Below are 19,764 nucleotides of genomic sequence, written 5' to 3'. Positions count from 1 at the left end.
CAACCCTATTTGTAAATTAGGTTCCATGTTTCATTTTATGTTAGCTTTATTTCACCTAGTCTTGTTTTATTATGGTATAATGCAGGTTGCAGCCCAACACATCTGGAGGCCGGCGGGTCGAGGAAAGCATGGTTGACCCTTCAGATTGGGACCTTTTTGAGGGATGTCGTATTCCGCTTTGGTCCCACTGCAACTACCTCTATTGCGTCCGGTTCTGGGCGGCACAATTCGAAAAGGATATCAGCAAACTGGAGGGTCTCCAGAGGAAGGTGACCAAAATAGAGAAAGGTCTGGAAACCAAGAAGCCCTCTGAGGAGCAACCTACGGAGCTGGGTATGTTTAGCCTTGAGAAGAGAAGGTTAAGAGGTGATATGATAACCCTGTTTAAATATTTGAAGGTGTCTTATATTGAGGATGGAGCCTCCTTGGTTTCTGCTGCTCCAGAGGCTGGGACAAGGAGCAATGAATTCAAACTACAAGACTCAGTCCTTTGGTTTGTTCCAACTAGACTAAACCCACTGAAGGTGAATCAGGATATATGCACATTATGCGCATTGGCTCAAAGGGTCAGCTCTACTCATCCCTTCATCAGCCAAATTAATGGATTAAAGACTTCTTCATTTTAGAAACCTAGAAAAATGCAAGAAACTGAAGTGGTGTGAAATCTACTGGAGTGGCGGCAGGTGTTTCCCATGTCGCTCCAAGTTTTGACCCATGCTTTAAAGCAGCTGACCAGTGTCCGGAAGCATATTTGTTTGTCCAGCGACAGGGAGAGATCTTTTAAATCTTGCCAAAACCTGTTGCGGACATGGGAATCACCAGCCACATCTGGTTAGAAATAGTTGCCCTTCCACATTTGCGACTTCGACTTTTGCAGATTGTATTGTTTGCGGATTTGATTAATATGTTCTCTCTAGGAATCTCTAGGTCCTCCAGCGCAACTCTGCCAGAAGCTGACCATAGAGTTATGCTGGAGGAATTCCTAGAGAATCATCTCGGCATTTGTAAAGTCTTCCAGTGCAATTCTATGGTCAGCCTCTGGCAGACGTTGTCCACAGAGTTGTGTCTAGAGATTGTCTAGGCATTTGTCAGCCTGACCATGCAATTCCTTGCCTTTTCCCCTTGTCATGGGGGCCCTGAGCCCCTAACCCCAGCGAATGTGGCGATTCCACTTTAGTTGTCAAAAACTGTGCCCATTCGAACGATGCATACAGGAATAGAAGGGGAAAGGTTTGCATTGCTATCAAGGAGGGAACGCTAGAGAAAACGCCACTGAACAAGAGATTATGGAAGGTCCAAGATGCAAGATTACGATGATCCCCGATATGAAGTCGAAGGCTTTCATGGCTGGCATCCGTTGTGGGCTTTTCGGGTTATGCGGCCATGTTCTAGAAACAATTTATCCCTGATGCCGAAACCTGGTCCAGTTGCAGAACACAAACGTACTCAAGCCACGAAGCTTTGGAAAACGCCACATCCAGAAAAAACAAAATGCATTACTTAAATTTATTCCAAAGAATATTATATATAGGTCGGGTTTTTTTTTATATATATATAATATTCCACACTTAAATGTTTCCACACTGAAAGTTTTCCAAAAAAAGGATTACATGGGCAAGGAGGAAGGATAAAGAGGGGGATAAAGAAACCGTTCACAAAAAAGACAGCATGAGGCCTATCTTGAAGCTGCCGGGACCCTGGGAAAGACCCCCACCGCAACATGCGCACACCCCACACTCGCATACACACTCGGTACGTCTTTGCCATGAGTTGTGGCTTGTGCGTTTTACGAAACCGGTCAGAGGAGAGCGGTGCTGCCTCCGTCTCAAATATCTGAAGGAAGAAAACCGATGGTAGCAAATGCACATTCTGACAGCAACCTCTTGGGAAATGGAGGGCTTTGAAATTTGGGAGGGTTTTTTTTTGGGGGGGGGAAGACAAAAAAAGGGAAAGGTTGCTTCTTTGTATTCGTGGGACGGGGATGGGAAGCGTATCCGGAACGTTTGAAAAATGGTCGGGGAATGTGCTTTCTCGAGCGTCGAGAAGAAAATTTGGGACCGATAATGATCTTTGCCGTTGGAACTCTGCATTTTCAGGTTTCATGCAGAAAGCGGTGTTTTCCTGTGCAATCGGTTCTGCACGGATTCCCTGTTTCTGCGCAGGAAATTTGGCCTTCCTCGCCAAAACGACCAAGCGCCACGTTTTTGCGCGGAACTGCAAATGCTCTTCGAAAAGTGCACCGTTACGGACAATTTCCATGACAAAAATTGCTAAATTACTTCTTCCTTCCTCTGCGGACAAAAACAATACTAGAATTGCTTCCCTACTGTGATAATTTCCACCCCACAAAGAAAAATGAGATGGGCATCTCCCAAGTTTCAAACCAGATTGTTGATATTTGCATCAAGAGAGAGAGAGAAGCAAACTCAGCTTTGAGTTTGGAGAGGGGGAAAGAGTATTATTTCCAGTGGCTTCCATGTCTCCAGGACAGTGAATCTACTCCAGGCTTTAAAGGGAGGTTTAAAGCAGCGATTCCCAAACTTTGATCCTGATTTCCAACTCCCAAAGCCCTACCTAGCTTGGCCAACATTCAGGAATCCTGAGCGATGAAGTCCAAAACATCCGGAGGACCAAAGTTTGGGAACCGATGGTTTAAAGGACTCCAGATAGGTTCATTTCCTTGGACGGTTCTTGGAAATCGAGTCTAAACCTGGAACGGATTCACCGCCCCACGGGCCTGGGAGCCAGAAGACACCGCTGGTTTTTTGCCCAACTAGATAGCAGACTTTTCTTTAGCAATTATACAGGTTGAATGCCCACAGCCTCGGACCTCCAAATTCTACCCCAACAGAGCAATTTTGGAGTTAGGGAGAGTTGTGTCCTCTACCGCCATGGAAATGTTGGCTCTGCAGATCTTCCTCAGGGGTTTAGCTATCAATGGATGGAGATGGGTGCTACCCCTGGGTCAACAGATTCCACAGATGCTCTCTTGCAGCTAGGCCACATCTGGCATCCGGAGTGGACTTGCCACCCCACCGACATGGAGCCTAGCTGGAGTGGACTTGTTGCCCCATTGACAATGTCAGAGGATGGTTTTGCAGCTCTGGATCTGGGGAAGAGACCACCATGCATGCTCTCCTGTACATATTTACTGTCTGAGCAAACAGCGGTCGATGGACCTGCTTTCTGCCTTCCCTCCCCATAATGGGCTCAGTTGAGGAAACGTCATGCCCCACGGAAAAGGGGAGATGTCTCTCACGTGGTGCACTGTCTATAGCCCATGTTCTAGTCCAACAGACTCCTTTTGGAGGAGTAAAGTCAGGGGTGCAAAAGCTCCATTCATTCTCCTTGCACCCCAGAGCCTTGGAAACCTCGTGGCTTTGGATAACGAATGAGATATGATGCTCACCAGGCCTCGCCATGCATTCGGCACACAGACTTGGAAGCGCGTCCTCCTAAACGCATGAGTGGACTGGATAGCCCTTGGGGTCCCTTTCGACTCTTCTATGAATCAGAGTCCCGCTGTATTTGAGGGGGGAGTGAAAATCCCATGCAAGAGCTAGGGAACTGTTGACGTTGGAACGCAACGTTTTTTAAGATCTGGAATTTGGGGCATGACGCGAAATCTCATAATGCGTTGCGGGGGAGGCAGAAGAAGAGAGGAAGGAGGATATTTCCTGGCTTCCAGGGACTGATTCTAAGCTCGTCTCTCTTGCAACCTGTGGATATACCAGGTAAAGAGACTCACCCGTAAACATGGCGAGCCACATCTTACAGGAAAGGATGGCTAATAATAAAAATAATTATTATTATTTCTTTTCACAGGACACAATGGGTGCCTCTGTGGCTGAACCCCACTCCGCTGTTGCTTTTCACGGGCCTTCATCATGGTCAATTGGTCTAGATGGGAACTTCCAAACTGTACAGTATGTAAAACAACTGTAACGTGTGTGTTTGTTTGTTTGTTTGTGATGCATTTCTAGTTCGATTATCCCCTTGATTAAAAAATAGAATAAAAAACTGGGCTAGTGGACTCAAGCTCAAGGAAAGCTTTGAAGACCTGTCCTCCCCTTTCAACCGCACTCCCCCAACCTGGAAACCCTCCAGATGGTTTCCAAGTACAACAGTGGCCATCCCTGGCTTTGGCGATGACTGGTGGCTCCCATGTCAGTGGGGCAGTCAATCCAGGCCAGGTTGGAAGTGCCAAACCAATTTGGGAACAGGTTCCGGCACCTTGGAAAGCTCCATAAAGCCCGGATGAGCCTAGTCGCCAGCTGCCGCTAGAGCCAGCTATGGGAGGGAGCCAAATTTTCTGGGGATTGTAGTCCGAACTTTGGACTGGGAGGGCGTGAGGAAAGGGGTAGTTGTGTCCTCTCCCCCCGTGGATATACCCTGTGGAGACCGTGTCCCTGTGCTGGTACAAACTCCGTTCTGTCGCCTTTGCAGAACGTGAAGCTAAATGCTCTACCCTGTGCTTCGCCACACCAACCCCACCCCGACCCCGACCCCCCCGAAAACAGAGCCCTCCTCCCATCATGGAAGACCTTCACCCCCACCAAAAAAGACCTTCCACTTTCAACAGATACACTGAACAATAGGGAAGTTGGAGGGAAGAAAAGATCAGCCATGAGCCAAGTCCCCCTTCCCTCCGCAGGCGTCTCCTGCCCTGCTGACATGCGCCAATTCCCAACACCACGTCCCTAACACACACCCATACTCAGGCTCACATTCGCACACCCTCTCGGTCACCTTGTGCCAGAGGACAGGCCCAATTCCCATGCCAGTGGGGTAAGGGGAACTACAGACAACAGCGGGAGGTGGTCTTCTTCCTGGACCGAGAAAATCCAGGTAGGCAGCCTGTATGGTTTTCTCTCTCCAGATCAATGTAATGGGCACATGAAGAACGTCAGTTGCCCCCCAAAAGGAGGGCCTGGGGATGTGGAGTGACATAGAGAGCAAAGATGGCACTAAGTAGACTTCCCTTATTTCTAAAAATGGTGGCGAGGGATAGGTAACATCCCCCTTCCGGCTCATCCGCAGTCTCGTCCCCCTATCACTACAATAACTTGGTTTAAATAGCTGCCTCCACCTTAACCCTAGCCGGGTGGGGGAACAATGCGGCAGGAGCAGAGGGGAGTCTAAATCAGAAAAGATTTGGCGCCAAGAGACAGTTGGGAACGGGTTGGCTTTCCGCCCCCCCTTGGCGTCCTTCGTCCTGCCCGCAACTTCCAGCAAGTCTGGGGGAAGCATAGCCATCCGGCGTCTCGCACCTCGGATCCCGCCGCACGCCAGGGTCCGGTCCAAAAAAAGTCTCATCGTCGGGGCCTTCCTCTCCGACGGCTACCGATGGGGCGGCTCTTTCTTCTTCGGCTGGTGGGGCAGGTGGGCTTGCGGCAAGTGGATGTGTCCAATCAGGCTGAGCGGAGAGCTGACAAAGGGCGCCGCCGGGTGCGAGGCGGACAGGGTAGGCAGGCAGCACTTCTGGGAACCGCCAGCCGCCACGGGGATGGGGAGCATGGCCTCCGAGGGGATCAGGAACGCTGGTGCCAAGCGGAGCTGGAAGAGCTTAGGCGGGGGCCCGTTCTGCGCCGGCGCAGCCAGAGCCAAGGTGGTTGGAGCCGGGGGGGCCGGGGAAACGACGGGAGGGTCCTCGACGCCGGGGCTGGGCTTCTCCCCCGGGGTCTTTTCCTTCTCCAGCTTCAGGATCTCCTGGAGTTTCTCCAGCTGGGTGCGGCGGAGGTGGGAGAGCATGCGGGTGTGTTGGAAGGTCTCCACGAAGGATTCGATCGGAAGGTCCCAGCAGAGGAATTGCTCCATCTGTTCCTGGAGGAAGCGGAAAGGTTGGCAAGAGAAGGTGAGCGGCTGGGAATCTGACCCAAGAAGAAATTATCTGACCTCCAGATTCTCCCCATTGCTATAAGAAGGTTGTCAGAAACTTTGTAGTTTTCAAAAGCCACACTGAATAGTAGTAGCAGTAGTAGTAATAATAATAATAATAATAATAATAATAATAATGTATTTTTAGCCCGCCTCTCCCTACGGATCGGTGCCGGTTACAATAAAAGAAATAAGAATACATTGCACAATATAATATTCAATGCATAACCCAACGGAATAAACAATTATAGCGGTTTGATATCACTTTTACTGCCATGGCTCCATCCGATTCAATTCTGGGATTTGATGTTTAGTGAAAGAGTAAGCATCCTTTAGTGCGTTTCCCTAAACAGCGCCATTATAGTTGTGGCACCGGAGCTGTGTGTTGTGGCACCAGAGCTCTCCGCAAAGGCTAAACATCTCACAAAGCTACAAAGTCCAGTATCCCATAGCATTGAGCTGTGGCAGTTAAAGTGGTGCCAAAGTGCATTAATTCCGCAGTGCAGATGCAACCCTTTTTTGGAATTCTAACTTTTAAAAACAGTTTAAGTTGCTTTCAGTTCCATGCCACCCCAAGACTGTCAAGAGCAGGACAGTTTTCACTCGCCGGAGAAGGAGATCACGGAGGAAGCCTAGTTCCCAAGTCTGGGAGCAACCACCAAGAAGGCCCTCTCTTTATCGATTAAAGCTTTACTGATCCCCACCTTTTCGTATCAGTCCGACACTCACCTCGACTTTGGATTCCACGCTGTCCAGTTCAGCTTGCAGTCTGCTCATGGCATTTTCGGGAGTCCATTTGGCCATGCATGCTCCTGCGGGTAGAAACAGAAACGACGGCGTCAGATACCGTTCCCACCCCAGTTTTTGCCCTAGGAAGGGGATGCCAACATGGTACATAACCCCCTAGGTGCTGGCATGGGGCTTCCTAGGTTGCTGCCATGCCAGTGGGATGGTGACTCCGCTCCAGGCTTTAGCCCAAAGGACCTCTCCAAGGTGTTAAATGCCGTTTTGGAAAGCTCCTTCAAAGTTAGCCAAAACTTGGAGTGAGATGGGAGTCACTAGCCACCACCGAAAACCCCGGGTCGGGGGGCATGTGTGTATAAACACACACCCACACTCTCTCTTGCACACCCACAACTTTTGCTCACCCAGGCGTTGTTGTTTGTCTCGGCAGGTCTCCCTCAGCTCCCGCAGCTCCTGGTACTTGATGGCCAGGGAGGCCTTTCCGTTCTCCAGCCGGGGCTGCAGGGCCAGGTTCTGCCTGGCCAAGGTGTAGTTGGAGGCCAGGCGCATCTCCCGCTCCAGCTGCAGGTTCTGGAACTGCAACGACACACAGACAAGGTAGGTCACTTACGGTTGGGCTTTGCAACCCAACGGCGGGAAGAGGAATGCACACAGGTCTAGAGAAAGGCAAAACAAACAGAGAGCAGAGATCTCCCAAAAACCTCTTGTATCTCCACATTACAAGTGCCACCTTCTCGGGATCGAGTGAAAATTTTCACTCTGCAGCTTGACTTACTCACTCAAGATACCCATTTGCTCCCTTTGCGCAGCTCCGTAGCCCCTTGCGTCACTGTAAACTCTCCAGGGCAGGGACTTCTATGGGCTTTTCTGTTTGTAAAAGTTGTAGTTTTTGTTGCCGTGTGCCTTCCCATCTTTTCCGACTTATGGCCACCCTAAAGGCCTTATCATGGGGGGTTCTCATGGCACGTTTCTTCAAAGGGGGTATGACATTGCCATCCTCTGGGGACGAGAGAGTGTGACTTGCCCAAAGCCACCCCGCGGGTTTTCACAGCCGGGCCAAGATTCAAAACCCTGGCGGATTGGCGTTCCAGCATAACTCCACGCGGTTTAATGGTTTGGGAGTCATAAACCAGCTCTCAAACCATAATAATTTCATCTGGGCAACCTTGAATACCTCCTATCCGTAACGCCCTTAAAAATTACAACTTGCTTATGCAACAATATGCAAAAACAGTAACTTTTGGAGTCCTGGGATTTATCACCCACCATCCACTCATCTTTCCACCTTGCAGCCTACCTTGCAAGAAGGCTGTACGCTTGAGAACGTTAGGAGATGATGTTGATCATGATGATGGTGATGATGATGATGATGGCATTTATTTGTATAGCGCCATAGGCTTTGCAGGGGAGAGAAAACAACAATCCAAAACAGAAACAGAAGCCCGCCTATGGCGCACCATCTAAAACCGCAAACAAGACTTCCCATGATGGATGGGGCGAGGATACTGGGCATTGCAGTCCCTCTGCAAAGTGACTTCCCCAAGCTCTGTCTATGTTTTGGGGTGATTTCTCTGCTGAGGTTTGAGGTATTTTTTGGGGGGATTGGAGGACCCCAATAGCGGGACAGGGGTCCTCTGTTGGCAAATCTTTTCTGGGTCGAAATCCAGACTTTGGAAGGAGCTCTCCAAGGTTCGGAGTCTCCTATGTCCCCAAATAGGCTCTGTAAAAGTCGGACTGAAACCCAGAACGGATTCGACGCCAAATGCGAAAGTCACTGGCTACCGTGGAATCCCATCCCAGAGGACCCCCAAATTAGGACCCTCTCTCTCCTTTTCTATCAGCCAAGTTTATAGGAAGAGTGCGTTTTGACACTTAGTGGGTCTGTGCCACCCTTGCAACACAATAAAACAACAACGCAGCGGACCGTTCCCAGTCAAAAGGAAACGTTGCATCGTGCAACCCTCTTTGCAAACCCTCCAATATATTGCATTGTTGGGTCACTTGGGGCCTTGGGTTCGAGTCGTACCCAGAGCGGGCAAGCACTCCTAAGTATGGAAGTGGATTTTGGGGCAATTTGTAAACCCGGTACCCGAGTTCGGACCGGTTTTATTCCAAAGGACGTGGCACCAGATGCCGAACCTATTCTGTATTTTGGTGCTCGAAGGCTGCCATGGCAAGGCCTTTAAGGTTTGGGCTAGAGCCCCGAGCGGATTTGCCAACCTTGCCACCCTACACCAAAACCCAGCCTCGCGGCACTGTGGTTACTATTAAGCCCATGTGCCTTTCCAGATCCTTCCTGGGTACCCCAAAACCTGGCTCCAACCACAGCTCAGTTAACCCAGAATAACAACCGCAACCACAACAACCCAAAGGGGAAAGCGCACAGGGCAGCGCCGTCTTTCTTGTGCTCACGCACACCACGGTTGTGCAAGGAGTGTGCGCGCCGAGATAAACAGACCCCAGCCCAGAGGATGGATGACACAAGCGTGTGACGTGTGCAAAGGGGTGTGTGTGTGTGTGTTTCTGTGTGTGTGTAAGGGACAGGTTTGAGGGGTTTGGAGGAAGATATGGGGGGAAAGAAAGGGGCAGGGAAATATCAAGAGGAGAAACAGAGCTGGATGCAGAAAAATTATCTATCTATCTATCTATCTATCTATCTATCTATCTATCCATCTATCTTGGATATACACACATACACACAATTATAGATAGATAGATCATAGAATCAGATAGATAGATAGAGAGATAGATATCCAATTATGTAGGTATACATATATAGATATATAGTCTGTCTGTCTATCTATCTATCTATCTATCTATCTATCTATACAAAGCTTGCCCCCCCCCACACACACACATTTATCTGTATCTCTATTTATATTATATACATGTTTTCCAGGAGGGTGGAAAGAAAGCTTCAGCTCGGCTGAGAAAGAAATTAAAATTAACTGGATATAGTAATTAATTGGATATTTATATGCCCAGTTAATTAATTGGAGACAGACACACACACACACACACACACGGATATATAAATATATACATATATCCAATTGATTTTAATTTGTTTGCTTTCTCAGCCAAGAAGCTTACTCTCCACCCTCCTGGAATATATATATATATATATATATATGTGTGTGTGTGTGTGTGTGTGTGTGTGTGTATAATCCATTTTTATAATGTTTCTTATTGGAAAGCTTGGCCCGGCACATACACACACACACATATATATGTTTATGAGATACAGGGAGATATATTTGCAGGTGTAGGGCCAAGTTTCCAGTATGAAAAATGGTAGAAATTGCAATTTAGAGCATCTCTAAAGACAGATAATAGATAATAGATAATAGAAATAGGATAGATAACCCTAATAATCCTAATAATAATAGTGGGTGGGTGTCTTTTTTTGGGGGGGGCGGGAGGAATGGGTGGGTGCAATTTTGGATGCACCAGGAGAACAAAAACAAGACTGAGAGAGAAAGAGGGGTGTGTTAGTGTGTGTTTGTGTCTCTGTTGTGTGTGTGTGTGTGCCCAGATTGCCAACTGGTTGTGATGAGGTTGGCATGGAGGAAACAAAAGCCATCAGGAGGCCTTGCCAAGATACAGAGAGGGGGGGCACACACATGATGATGATGATGATGATGATGATGCCCCAAATCTACCCCAAGGGATGGTCACACAACACACAAAGACACACACACACAAAGCAATGGGATGGATGCTTTACAAATACAGATATATAGAGATGGCACACAAAGGAAGGTCTCTTTCAAAACAGGGGAAGTGGGCATTTTTAGGGTGCTCTTGAGTGACAGGTGGATGGGAACACCCCCCCTAGAAGGAATGAATATATACTCTGTGTGTGTGTGTGTGTGTGTGTGTGTGTGTATATATATATATATATGGAGTCATAACAATGGAATAGAGCCAGGATGCCTTGTTTCCTTGGCACCCCTTAATTCACTAAGATACCCCCTATAGCGGGTGTCTTAGTGCATTTAGGAGCTGCCAAAGAAACAATGTGTGTGTGTGTGTGTGGGTAGGTAGGTAGGTAGGTAGATAGATAGATAGATAGATAGATAGATAGATAGATAGATAGATAGATAGATAGATATTAAGGGGGTGTCTTAGTGGATTTAGGGGGTGCCAAGGAAACAATGTGTGTGTGTTTGTTTATGGGGATATCTTAGTGAATTTAGGGGGTGCCATGAAAACAATATGTGTGTGTATAAAGGGGGTGTCTTAGTGAATTTAGGGGGTGCCAAGGAAACAATATGTGTGTGTGAGATATATATATATATATATATATATATATATATATATGGGTGCTTTAGTGAATTATTCAGGGGGTGCCAAGGCAGCAAGGCACCCTGGATCCCTTGCCCCCCCTTTGGCAAGGGCACCTTTGCCAAGGGTTGGGGGGCTCTTTTGCTTTGAGGGGGGGGTAAAAGAAGGGATGGCATAATAGGGACCCACCAGCCCCCCATCTTTTGCAAAAAAGGGGGTGCTGGGCATTGTCTCCAGCAACCCAGGCCCTGGATGGATGGATGGATGGATGGATGGATGGGGGGCCCTGCCTGCCTCTCTGGGGCACCTTCCTCGCCCTCTTACATCCACCCACCAATGATGATGATGATGGATCCTGTTTTTTGGGGGGTGGAGATTGAGAGCTTGGAAGCAAGGTGGGCACCTTTGTCCCTCCTTTTTGAGGTGCTTCCTCGGGGTCCCCCACTTTAAAGGGGGTGGGCAGCAAGGCACACAATGGATGGCATTGCATTGCCTGGCATGGCATTGCACTGTGTTGCATCCATGGCATGGCATGGCATGATGTTGCCTTGCCTTGCCTCCACTGAATTGCACTGTGTTCCATTCATAGGAGCATAGGAGCCATGGCATTGTGTTGCGTTGCATTGCATTGCATTGGGTTATATTGCACTGTGTTGCATTGCATTGCATTGAACCATATTGCATTGTGTTGCATTGCATTGAAAGGAGGATTGGAGGCAGGATGCGACCCTGCTCTTCCTCCTCTTTATCCATCCTTCCACCTCTTCCTCCATCCTTCCTTCCCTCCCAGGGGCCCGATCCTCCCTCCCTGGGCCCGATCCTGAGCTCTGGGGTCCCTTACCTTCCTGCTGAGCTTGACGATCCGCACCAGCCAGGTCTCGTCCCGCATCAGGGCCCTGAGCTGGGCGGTGCTGAGGGCCCCGAAGCCCAGGTCCACGGCCGCCTGGCCGCCCCTGGGGCCCCGCTCGCGCTCCATGGCCCCGCCAGCCAGCCCTCCAGCCGACCCACCTGGATGCCAGGCAGGAAGGCAGAGGCACAGCCCTGCACCGTCCCTCCTCCGCCGCCGCCGCCACCTGCGACACACGCAGCGCCCGCCAGCGCCGGCAGAGGGCAGCAGAGAGACGCGCTTAAAGGGGACGCTGGCGGAGGAAGAGGCAGAGGAGGCTCTGCGATCTCCTGCTGCAACGAGGACGAGGAGCAAGAGGAGGAAGAGGGTTTTCAAGGCACTCCCCTCTCCCCCACTTTCCTTTTTTGCAAATAAGGCAGGCCTCGGACAAAGGAGAGAGCGGCTGCTTGGGGCTGCCCCCCTTCCAGGAGTGGCTGAGCATGCATGGGTTTCTGAGTATGAGGAGCTTCTGGACATGAGTTTCTGAGCATGAGGAGTGTCTGAGTGTGTGCAAAGGAGTTTCTGAGCATGCATGGGTTTCTGAGCATGTGCAAAGGAGTTTCTGAACACGAGGAGTGTCTGAGCATGAGCAAAGGAGTTTCTGAGCATGCATGGGTTTCTGATCATGAGGAACTTCTGAGCATGAGCAAAGAAGTTATTGAATATGAGGAGTGTCTGAGCCTGAGCAAAAGATTGTCTGAGCATGCATGAGTGTCTGAGCATGAGGAGTTTCTGAGCAAGTGCAAAGGACTTTCTGAGCAGGAGGAGTGTCTTAGTACATGCAGAGGGTCCTCCTGACCCATCTTTGCTCCAGTCCTCATGCTCAGAAACTCCTCATGCTCAGACACTTCTTTGCACATGGTGAAGGAGTTTCTGAGCATGAGGAGCTTCTGAGCATGTGCAAAGGAATTTCTGAGCATGCATGAGGAGTTTCTGAGCAAGTGCAAAGGAGTGTCTGAGCCTGAGGAGTTTCTGAGCATGTGCAGAGGGTCCTCCTCACCCATCTTTCCTCCCCATCTCTGAGGCAAGCCTATATATATATATATATATATATATATATGGTCTTAGGGTCTCCATATGTTGGAAATGAAGAAGGCACACACACACATTACACACACACACACACACACACACACACAGAGTTGACCATAGAGTTGCACTGGAGGACCTGGAGATTCCTAGAGAGGTGGGCTCAAAGGTAAAAGGAATAGTGGTTTTTTTATTTGCAGCTTTTCATGGGGGTCCTTTGCCCCAAACTCCGGCGAATGTGGAGGGACCCCTGCATTGGGGACACGCAAAGTGAGCAAGAAGCATGGTCCTAGAGTGAAGGGACCAGATGTCCTTGTGAGCAGTGTGACCATGATGTCACAGTCTCCAGGAGTGAGGTCACGGCTTGACCCTCTTGCCCAGCAAAGGCCAGAGCTCAAGAAATCCCCACGATGAAAACAACCAGGGTCAACTCTGAAAAGAAGAACCGAAACAGCAGGGACAGGAGCGCCATTTTGCGAGAGAGCTTGCAGAAGAACCTCAACCCGTCTTCTGGGCTGGAAGGAGATGTCCCGCGTCATCTCAGCTTGCGACGCTTTCCCAAGAGAGGCATCCCCTCCCCAGGAATGGCTCGCCGGCAGCTATTATCAAACCCGACGGGGGAGCAGCCCTCCGGTGCCGCCCAGTGTGCTGAGGACCACCACCGAGTTCCCCCGGGCGGCCTCCCCCCATAGAGGAAGCGACGCCACCCCCAGATTAAGCAACGTCGGTCAGAGCAGTTCCCCGCGACGGGGGAGTGAGCCTTCCCCAGGGGTCTCCAGCCAGAATGCTTCCCCTTCCCGAGGGACTCGGAGTGAGGCTCCCCGGAGAACTTCCTTGGGAACCTCTTCGCGGAGAGGGAGCGAGTTGTCCCAAAGTGGCGTGTCCCCACCAAGAGGAACCGAAGCCCCTCGAAGGACCTCCGTCCCAAGGGGTGTCCCTCTCCCACCGCCCTCGGCCCCCTCTTCACGGAGAGGGAGCGAGCTTTCTCAGACGTTTGCCGTCCGGCAGCCCAATGACCCTTTGAGGAACGCGTCTCCGCACCGAAGAACCGAGGACTTCCAAAGCCCCTTGCCGCCAAAAGGGTTGGAGTTGATCCCAGGCACCTCGTCCCGCCGAGGGAGCGAGATTTCTCAGGCCTCTTCTTTGCAGCACGGAGGAGGTGCCCTCTGCCAAGACGCGGACACAACTGATTATGGCGGTCCTGCCCGGCAAGGGAGGCCTCCGGCCCGGACCCTTTCACCGCAGGCCTTGGTGGACTTCTGGGGCGGGAGATGCTCCATCCAACCGGGACATTTTACCATGACGGCCAGCCAGATGCTCCTGTCCATGCAGCAGGGGCTGAACTCGCAACGGGAAGAGCTGCTGTGCCAGAGGCCCCGTCCCGCTCTGGAAACGGACCTGAGTTCGGGAAGGTCCCTAACGCCTCCCAGCTGCCTGATGCCAAGCGAATCCACTCAGCCACTGACGAAATATTTGGCGAGGCTCAACATGAGCCTTCGGGACGAAGCCACCCAGACACCACTGCCACGGAGAGACCCTGTGCAGGTGTACCGCGTGGCACCTCATCTGGCAAACGAGTCGGGACCGTGCGATGCCACCCAGTCACCCAAGAAACTCATCCGCAAACACGTCCCCAACCCCAAGGAGGTATGGACTCAAACTGAACCGGCCTACAGGATCTCCGTGTTCCCCAAGAGTGACCTTCCTCAGGTAGAGGTGTGGACGATGGTTCCAGAGACCAGGATGACGACGTCTCCGGTGCCCACGGCTACTGGCACATTCCCTGAACTGGACTCTAGACCGAACCGGAAGCCCATTTGCCACTCAGATTACCTGTGCTCCCTCCATCGGGAGATGGAAGCAGCCCAGAAGCGCATCCTCTCCCTAGGCTCAGAGCTGGCCCTTCGGGAACTTCATCCCGCAGAAACTGAGAGGAGAAAGAGTTCCCTTTCAACCAGGCCCCAACTGCCCCAGATAGTTCAGCCTGTTGTCCATCCGGAAAGCGAATCCGAGTATCGGTGCCAACTCCATCAAGAGTGGGAAGCGGCGGCCCAGAACCGCTTGCCCTCTCCAGAGGTCCATCAGGTCCTTCTTTCTCGGGAGACAAATGAGAGGAAGCATTCCCTCCAAATGGGACCCAGCGAAGATCCCAAACTCCTGGAGACAGAGGTCAACAGGACTCCCTGCAGCCAACCTCAAACGTCTCGCAGAAGCTCCTTACGCAAAGAAGGGGAGCAGAGGAGGACACTCCTGACGGTGCCCGAATTGAGCCACCATGCCACCCTCCGAGCTGAATCGCCCCCAAATCTCTACCATCATTTGGAAAGGCCCATTTTGTACTCTGAGAGTGAGTTGCCATATCGGTGCCTTCTCCACCAGGAGCTGGAGGCGGAACACAGGCATTTGTTCACCCCAGAGACCAAAGACGTCCCTGCCATCTCACCCACGTTACGGGAGCGTAGCCGTAGCCCTTCTTTGACACCCGCCATGAACATGGGGACTCAGACGGAGCCTTGCCGAGATGCCAAGCGGACTCCCAGGGCTACCCCAAGTCCGAAGGCCTTGCCGTACCCAGACACCGCTGTGACTCCCAAGTCTTTGCCGCCAAGAGGCTTGGCCAAGTTTGGGCCTCAGTCATCTTGGTGGCCCTTGCTTCAAGGAGATACCAGTGTTTCATCTCCAGAGGAGTCAGAGAAGTGCAGGACACTCCAGGGACAGGAGTGGATGGAGAGATATGGCAACTTCTTGGCTTCAGAGTGGACAGAGAAGAGCCAGAGCCAACCAAGTCCTGACTGGCAGGAGAGCAGCAGGGATCAACCAGCTTCAGAGTGGACAGAAAAATGCACCAGTTTGCCAGATGCGGACTGGATGGAGAGGAAAGCCGAGCGTCTCACGCCGGATTGGACCGAGAAGCGTCCCACCTTATTGTCCCCGGACTACATGGAGGACACCTTGGCCTCTCTTGTGGAATCGGAGGTAGCCTTGGATGACAAAGATTCCCTCTCAAAGAGCAACCCGTCTGCATCGCCCATGCCGCCTGAGCTTCCGTCTGGCTGCTTGGAAGGGACGAAGGAGCGCAGAGACCATGGGCCAGAATGTGAGGGTCCCAGCCACGAAGCCGAAGATCTCATCAAGCCGCAGAAGATGAAGCTGGCCCACCGGTTTACCGCTTTCTTTGTGGGTACGTTCCTAGAGTCTTAGGCTCTTCTGTTTCGTCACTTGTCCATTGCTTTCTACCATTATTATCGTGCAATGTTGCATTAATGAGAGGTACCTGTCGACATGAACGATTGTGATAGCCATAGTGGCCTATTTCTCTTGCTTCAGTTTAAAATAAAAACCCACTTTTCCTCTGTTCTCCTGGTTCGCTGGGTTGTTCCTATAGCAAGACAAGACCCAGGAGAAACAACCCTGATGGCGTTTGGCTCCCGGCATGAAAGGGGGCAAACCTCAGAGTGGCTTCCAAGTCAGAGATGCGGTGAACGAATTTTACCATAATCATAGGATCCTAGAATTGGAAGGGACCCCAAGGGTCATCAAGTCCAACCCTATTCTGCCTCCAAAGGAGGACACTCCATGACTTTCTGCGGCAGCATCTTCTACCACTGAACAGCTCTTAGGAAGTCCCTCCTAATGTTGAGGTGGAATCTCTTGTCCTATAGTTTGCGTCCATTGCTCCAGGTTCTATTCTCCGGAGTGGCAGGAAGCAAACTCGCTCCATCTTTAGCATGGCACCCCTTTTGATATTTAAACAGGATCACCTCTTGACCTTCTCTTCTCCAGTCTAAACATCCCCAGGTCCTATGTTTGCTCCTCCCAAGTGTTTTCTATGCTGCTGAACACCTTGCAAAGAGGTTCCTCAGCCCCATGGGAAGCTCCTTGGTAGCTGAGGGTAAGATGATGCACAGCTCAGTGCCTCCCAGACTCTGGCCTTCCAGGTGTTTTGGGTTTATCCAAGCTGAAGTCTAAAACAGCTGGAGGACCAGAGTTTGGGAACCACTGCTGGCTGAAGGACTTTGTTTGGAGAGCATGGTGGGTCAAGTTGTTCAATGCATCTCCTCCATTGTTTGCATGGTTCAGATGCGGACAGAGGACTCAGAAGATCCAGAGACCCAACTGCATTCCTTCAGCAAACCCATCCACCGTTGTGGTCTTTTGTCTTTTCCAGCTGTTGCATTGCAGTTTCTCATTGAGTTTTTACTCTCCATCTTTTCCCTTTTCCCAGATGTCTCCGAAAAGATGAGCGCTGACATCCTTTGGTGGCTGAAAGGTGGGTATTTTATTCTTATGATATTTATGATCTTTGCTCCTAAACCCAGCAAATGCAGAGGCCTCGCTGTGTATATGGCTTTCCCCTTTCCGTTTTATAATGAACCAAGGCCCAAATATGTATGGACTCTGCCCTAGTGTGCATCCCAATAGTAAGCGATGCTGGAATGGCATGGAAGCGATCCTGGCACTAGGCGGATCTGATTTGTATATTATCTTAAGGTTTATTTTAACCCATCTTTTCCTAATTTCTGGTGGCTGTTACTCTAACCTGACCTCTTTCTCTTTGCAATTCTTATTATGTCCCTGGCTGGATGATCCTTCTCTTTGGAAATTGGACCCCTCTCTTCTCTTCCTGGCTTCCAGACGATGAGGTAAGTCAAGGGATGCTTCTGTTACATTTTTTAATACTTGGAGTAATTCCGCGTAGTGGTTTTTAATGGTGGACTAAGAGTCGAACCGAAGGTACGTAAAAGGCCCCCCAGTGTGGTGTGTTGGCTAAAAATAAACATTATTATTATTATTATTATTATTATTATTATTAATAGGGTAATATATTTCCAAGTGTGTTGCCTATTTTGGGTAACAGAAGGGGTTGCATTTTCAAAAATGAAAAATGGCTTCAGCGGGGAGGATTTAAGTTTTGTTTCGGGTGGCGCACCTATCTATTGTGCATTAAAAGCAAAGTATGCTCATCCCTCTGTCTTTGTGGTTTTGATATTTGCAGATTTGATTATTCACGGATTTGGTTAATAAGCACTCTCTAGGAATATCTAGCTCATCCAATGCAACTCTATGGTCAGCTTTATCTAAAAGTTGCACCGAAAGACCTAGAGATTCCTAGAGAGGTGTCCTCTCAGGTAAAAACGTGACGTTTTTGTTGTTTGCGGTTTCCCCATATTCACAGGACTCATGTGCCCCTAACCCTAGCAAAGACGGAGGGACAAGCGTGCATTAAAAATGTATGGATCATTATACAGTCGGCCGTCCACGTTGGTGGCTTTGCCTTTTGCGGATCTGATGATTTGTGGTTTTGATCCATACGTTCTCTCTAGGCATCTCTAGTTCCTCCAGCGCAACTCTGCCAAAAGTTGACCATAGAGTTGTCCTAGAGAACTTAGAACATCTTAGAGAAAGCCCTTCTCTAGGCATTGCTAAGTCCTCCAGCATGATTCTGTGGCCAACCATAGATCATAGAGGTGCACTGGAGGACCTGGAGATTCCTAGAGAGGTGCTCTCTCAGGTAAAAAAGAATGGGGTTTTTCTACCTGCGGTTTTTCCACATCTGTGGGGGTCCTTCGCCCTTAACCACTGTATTTATTTGGGACAGTTTTAGTCAGATTTAAGTAACATGGATGGCTTGATCCGCTAGATGGTAGTGTTGAGTTATCAATGAGATATCAGGAAGGGCCAGATGAGGACAAGCCCAACTCAGCTTTTTCCAAGAGCTGCCAGGCGTGTTGGACTACAGATCCCAACATCCCCCAGTAAGCAGGTTGCCTGGGGATGATGGGAGCAGCACCTCTGGAAGGACCCCAAGTGGTCAACTGGGTGAGCTTGGGCAAGCCACACTCTTTCGGCCCCATGAGAGCTTCGCCTTACAGTTGCCATGATGACTTGAAGGCAGACAACAACTGTTCAGCTCCTTTTCATGCAAGAAGAGGCACTTTCTGTGGTCCCTCCAGTTCAAGAGGTCTCTGAGGAGGGACCATTGCGCTCTGTACATGCGCAGGTGTGGCAGAGAGTATTATTGATCCTCAGCACTGTGCCTCTGCTGTCTGGGAGACACTCTTAAGAGGGGTGCACTTTGCACACTCCTAGAAGCCCTCTTTCTCCACCTTCACCACTATCAGGAGGTTTCAGGATTAAGAAAGGTGCACTTTGCACGCTCCCAGAGGCCCTCTCTTTCTCCACCTTCCCTTCATTGGAGATTGCAGGCTTAGGAAGGGTGCATTTTGCACGCCTCCAAATGGGGGGTGTACTATAAAACAAATGACAGTATTTGCCCATGGGATAACCATACTCACCCATAGAGAATCAATTGGAGAATACTTGCCCATAGGGAAACATTGGAGATGTTGCCTATGTTTCCCTATGGGCAATTGATTCCTAATTTTTTCCTATGGGCAAGTCTTCCCCAATGAGTCCCTATGGGCCATTATTCCCCAATGATTCTCTATGGGCAAATAGTCCCCAATGATTCTCTATGGGCAAATAGTCCCCAATGATTCTCTATGGGCAAATAGTCCCCAATGATTCTCTATGGGCAAATAGTCCCCAATGTTTCTCTATGGACAAGTATTCCCCAATGATTCTCTGTGGGCAAGTCTTCCCCAATGATTCCCTATGGACAAGTGTTCCCCAATGATTCCCTATGGGCAGATACTCCCCTATGATTTTCTATGGGCAAGTCATTTGTTTTGGTCCCTCCCCTCGAGAGGCTCTCTCTCGCCTCCTCCATCACCATCAGGAGGTTGCAGGCTTAAGAAGGGTGCACTCTGCACTCTCCCAGAGACCCTCTCTCCACATTTTCCCCCATTGGAGATTGCAGGCTTAAGAGGGGCGCACTTTGCATGCTGCCAGGGGCCCCCTCTCTCCACTTTTGTCACCATTAAGAGGTTGCAGGTTTGGGGAGGGGTGCACTTTGCATGCTCCCAGAGGTCCTCTCTCCA

At 50.1% G+C, this 19,764-nt stretch overlaps 2 protein-coding genes across 3 annotated transcripts; one reads left to right on the top strand and one right to left on the bottom strand.

The window, feature by feature from the left end:
• Positions 1–1,498: 1,498 nt before the first annotated feature.
• Positions 1,499–11,958, bottom strand: VPS37D (VPS37D subunit of ESCRT-I). 2 transcript variants are annotated; one of them, XM_089493391.1, is made up of 5 exons: positions 11,750–11,805; positions 7,919–8,018; positions 7,026–7,197; positions 6,607–6,689; positions 1,499–5,823 (listed from the first exon to the last, which is right to left on the bottom strand). In XM_089493391.1, the coding sequence occupies exons 3-5, from the start codon at positions 7,168–7,170 to the stop codon at positions 5,341–5,343; spliced, it is 711 nt and encodes a 236-aa protein (XP_089349517.1). In that variant the 5' UTR covers positions 7,171–7,197; positions 7,919–8,018; positions 11,750–11,805; the 3' UTR covers positions 1,499–5,340. The 2 variants fall into 2 exon arrangements, with proteins under 2 accessions (XP_089349517.1, XP_089349516.1); XM_089493390.1 differs by lacking the exon at positions 7,919–8,018 and having other exon boundaries at positions 11,750–11,958.
• A 1,390-nt stretch (positions 11,959–13,348) lies between these two features.
• LOC149287073 (uncharacterized) lies at positions 13,349–17,825 on the top strand. The gene is made up of 5 exons (XM_089493513.1): positions 13,349–15,519; positions 15,556–16,004; positions 17,049–17,093; positions 17,459–17,466; positions 17,820–17,825. Exons 1-5 carry the CDS (start codon positions 13,349–13,351, stop codon positions 17,823–17,825), a joined length of 2,679 nt encoding a protein of 892 aa, XP_089349639.1.
• The last annotated feature ends 1,939 nt before the right edge of the window (positions 17,826–19,764 follow it).

Source organism: Sceloporus occidentalis, unplaced genomic scaffold (genome assembly GCF_023333645.1).
Source record: "Sceloporus occidentalis isolate IW3139 unplaced genomic scaffold, rSceOcc1.0.p SCAF_64, whole genome shotgun sequence".
NCBI classification, from domain to species: domain Eukaryota; kingdom Metazoa; phylum Chordata; class Lepidosauria; order Squamata; family Phrynosomatidae; genus Sceloporus; species Sceloporus occidentalis.
The sequence above is the reverse complement of the archived record's forward strand: the minus strand, read 5'-3'. Positions and strand labels throughout refer to the sequence as shown.

What these genes read in the sequence shown, in the direction of transcription:
- LOC149287073 (XM_089493513.1), top strand. Translation starts at nt 13,349, where the DNA reads ATGTCCCGCGTCATCTCAGCTTGCGACGCTTTCCCAAGAGAGGCATCC. An exon ending in TCTCCAGAGGAGTCAGAGAA is followed by an intron (nt 15,520 to 15,555) that starts GTGCAGGACACT and finishes GTGGATGGAGAG; the next exon opens with ATATGGCAACTTCTTGGCTT. An exon ending in GTTTACCGCTTTCTTTGTGG is followed by an intron (nt 16,005 to 17,048) that starts GTACGTTCCTAG and finishes CCCTTTTCCCAG; the next exon opens with ATGTCTCCGAAAAGATGAGC.
- VPS37D (XM_089493390.1), bottom strand. Translation starts at nt 11,884, where the DNA reads ATGGAGCGCGAGCGGGGCCCCAGGGGCGGCCAGGCGGCCGTGGACCTG. An exon ending in AGACAAACAACAACGCCTGG is followed by an intron (nt 6,690 to 7,025) that starts GTGAGCAAAAGT and finishes TTCTACCCGCAG; the next exon opens with GAGCATGCATGGCCAAATGG. An exon ending in GCGTGGAATCCAAAGTCGAG is followed by an intron (nt 5,824 to 6,606) that starts GTGAGTGTCGGA and finishes CGCTTCCTCCAG; the next exon opens with GAACAGATGGAGCAATTCCT.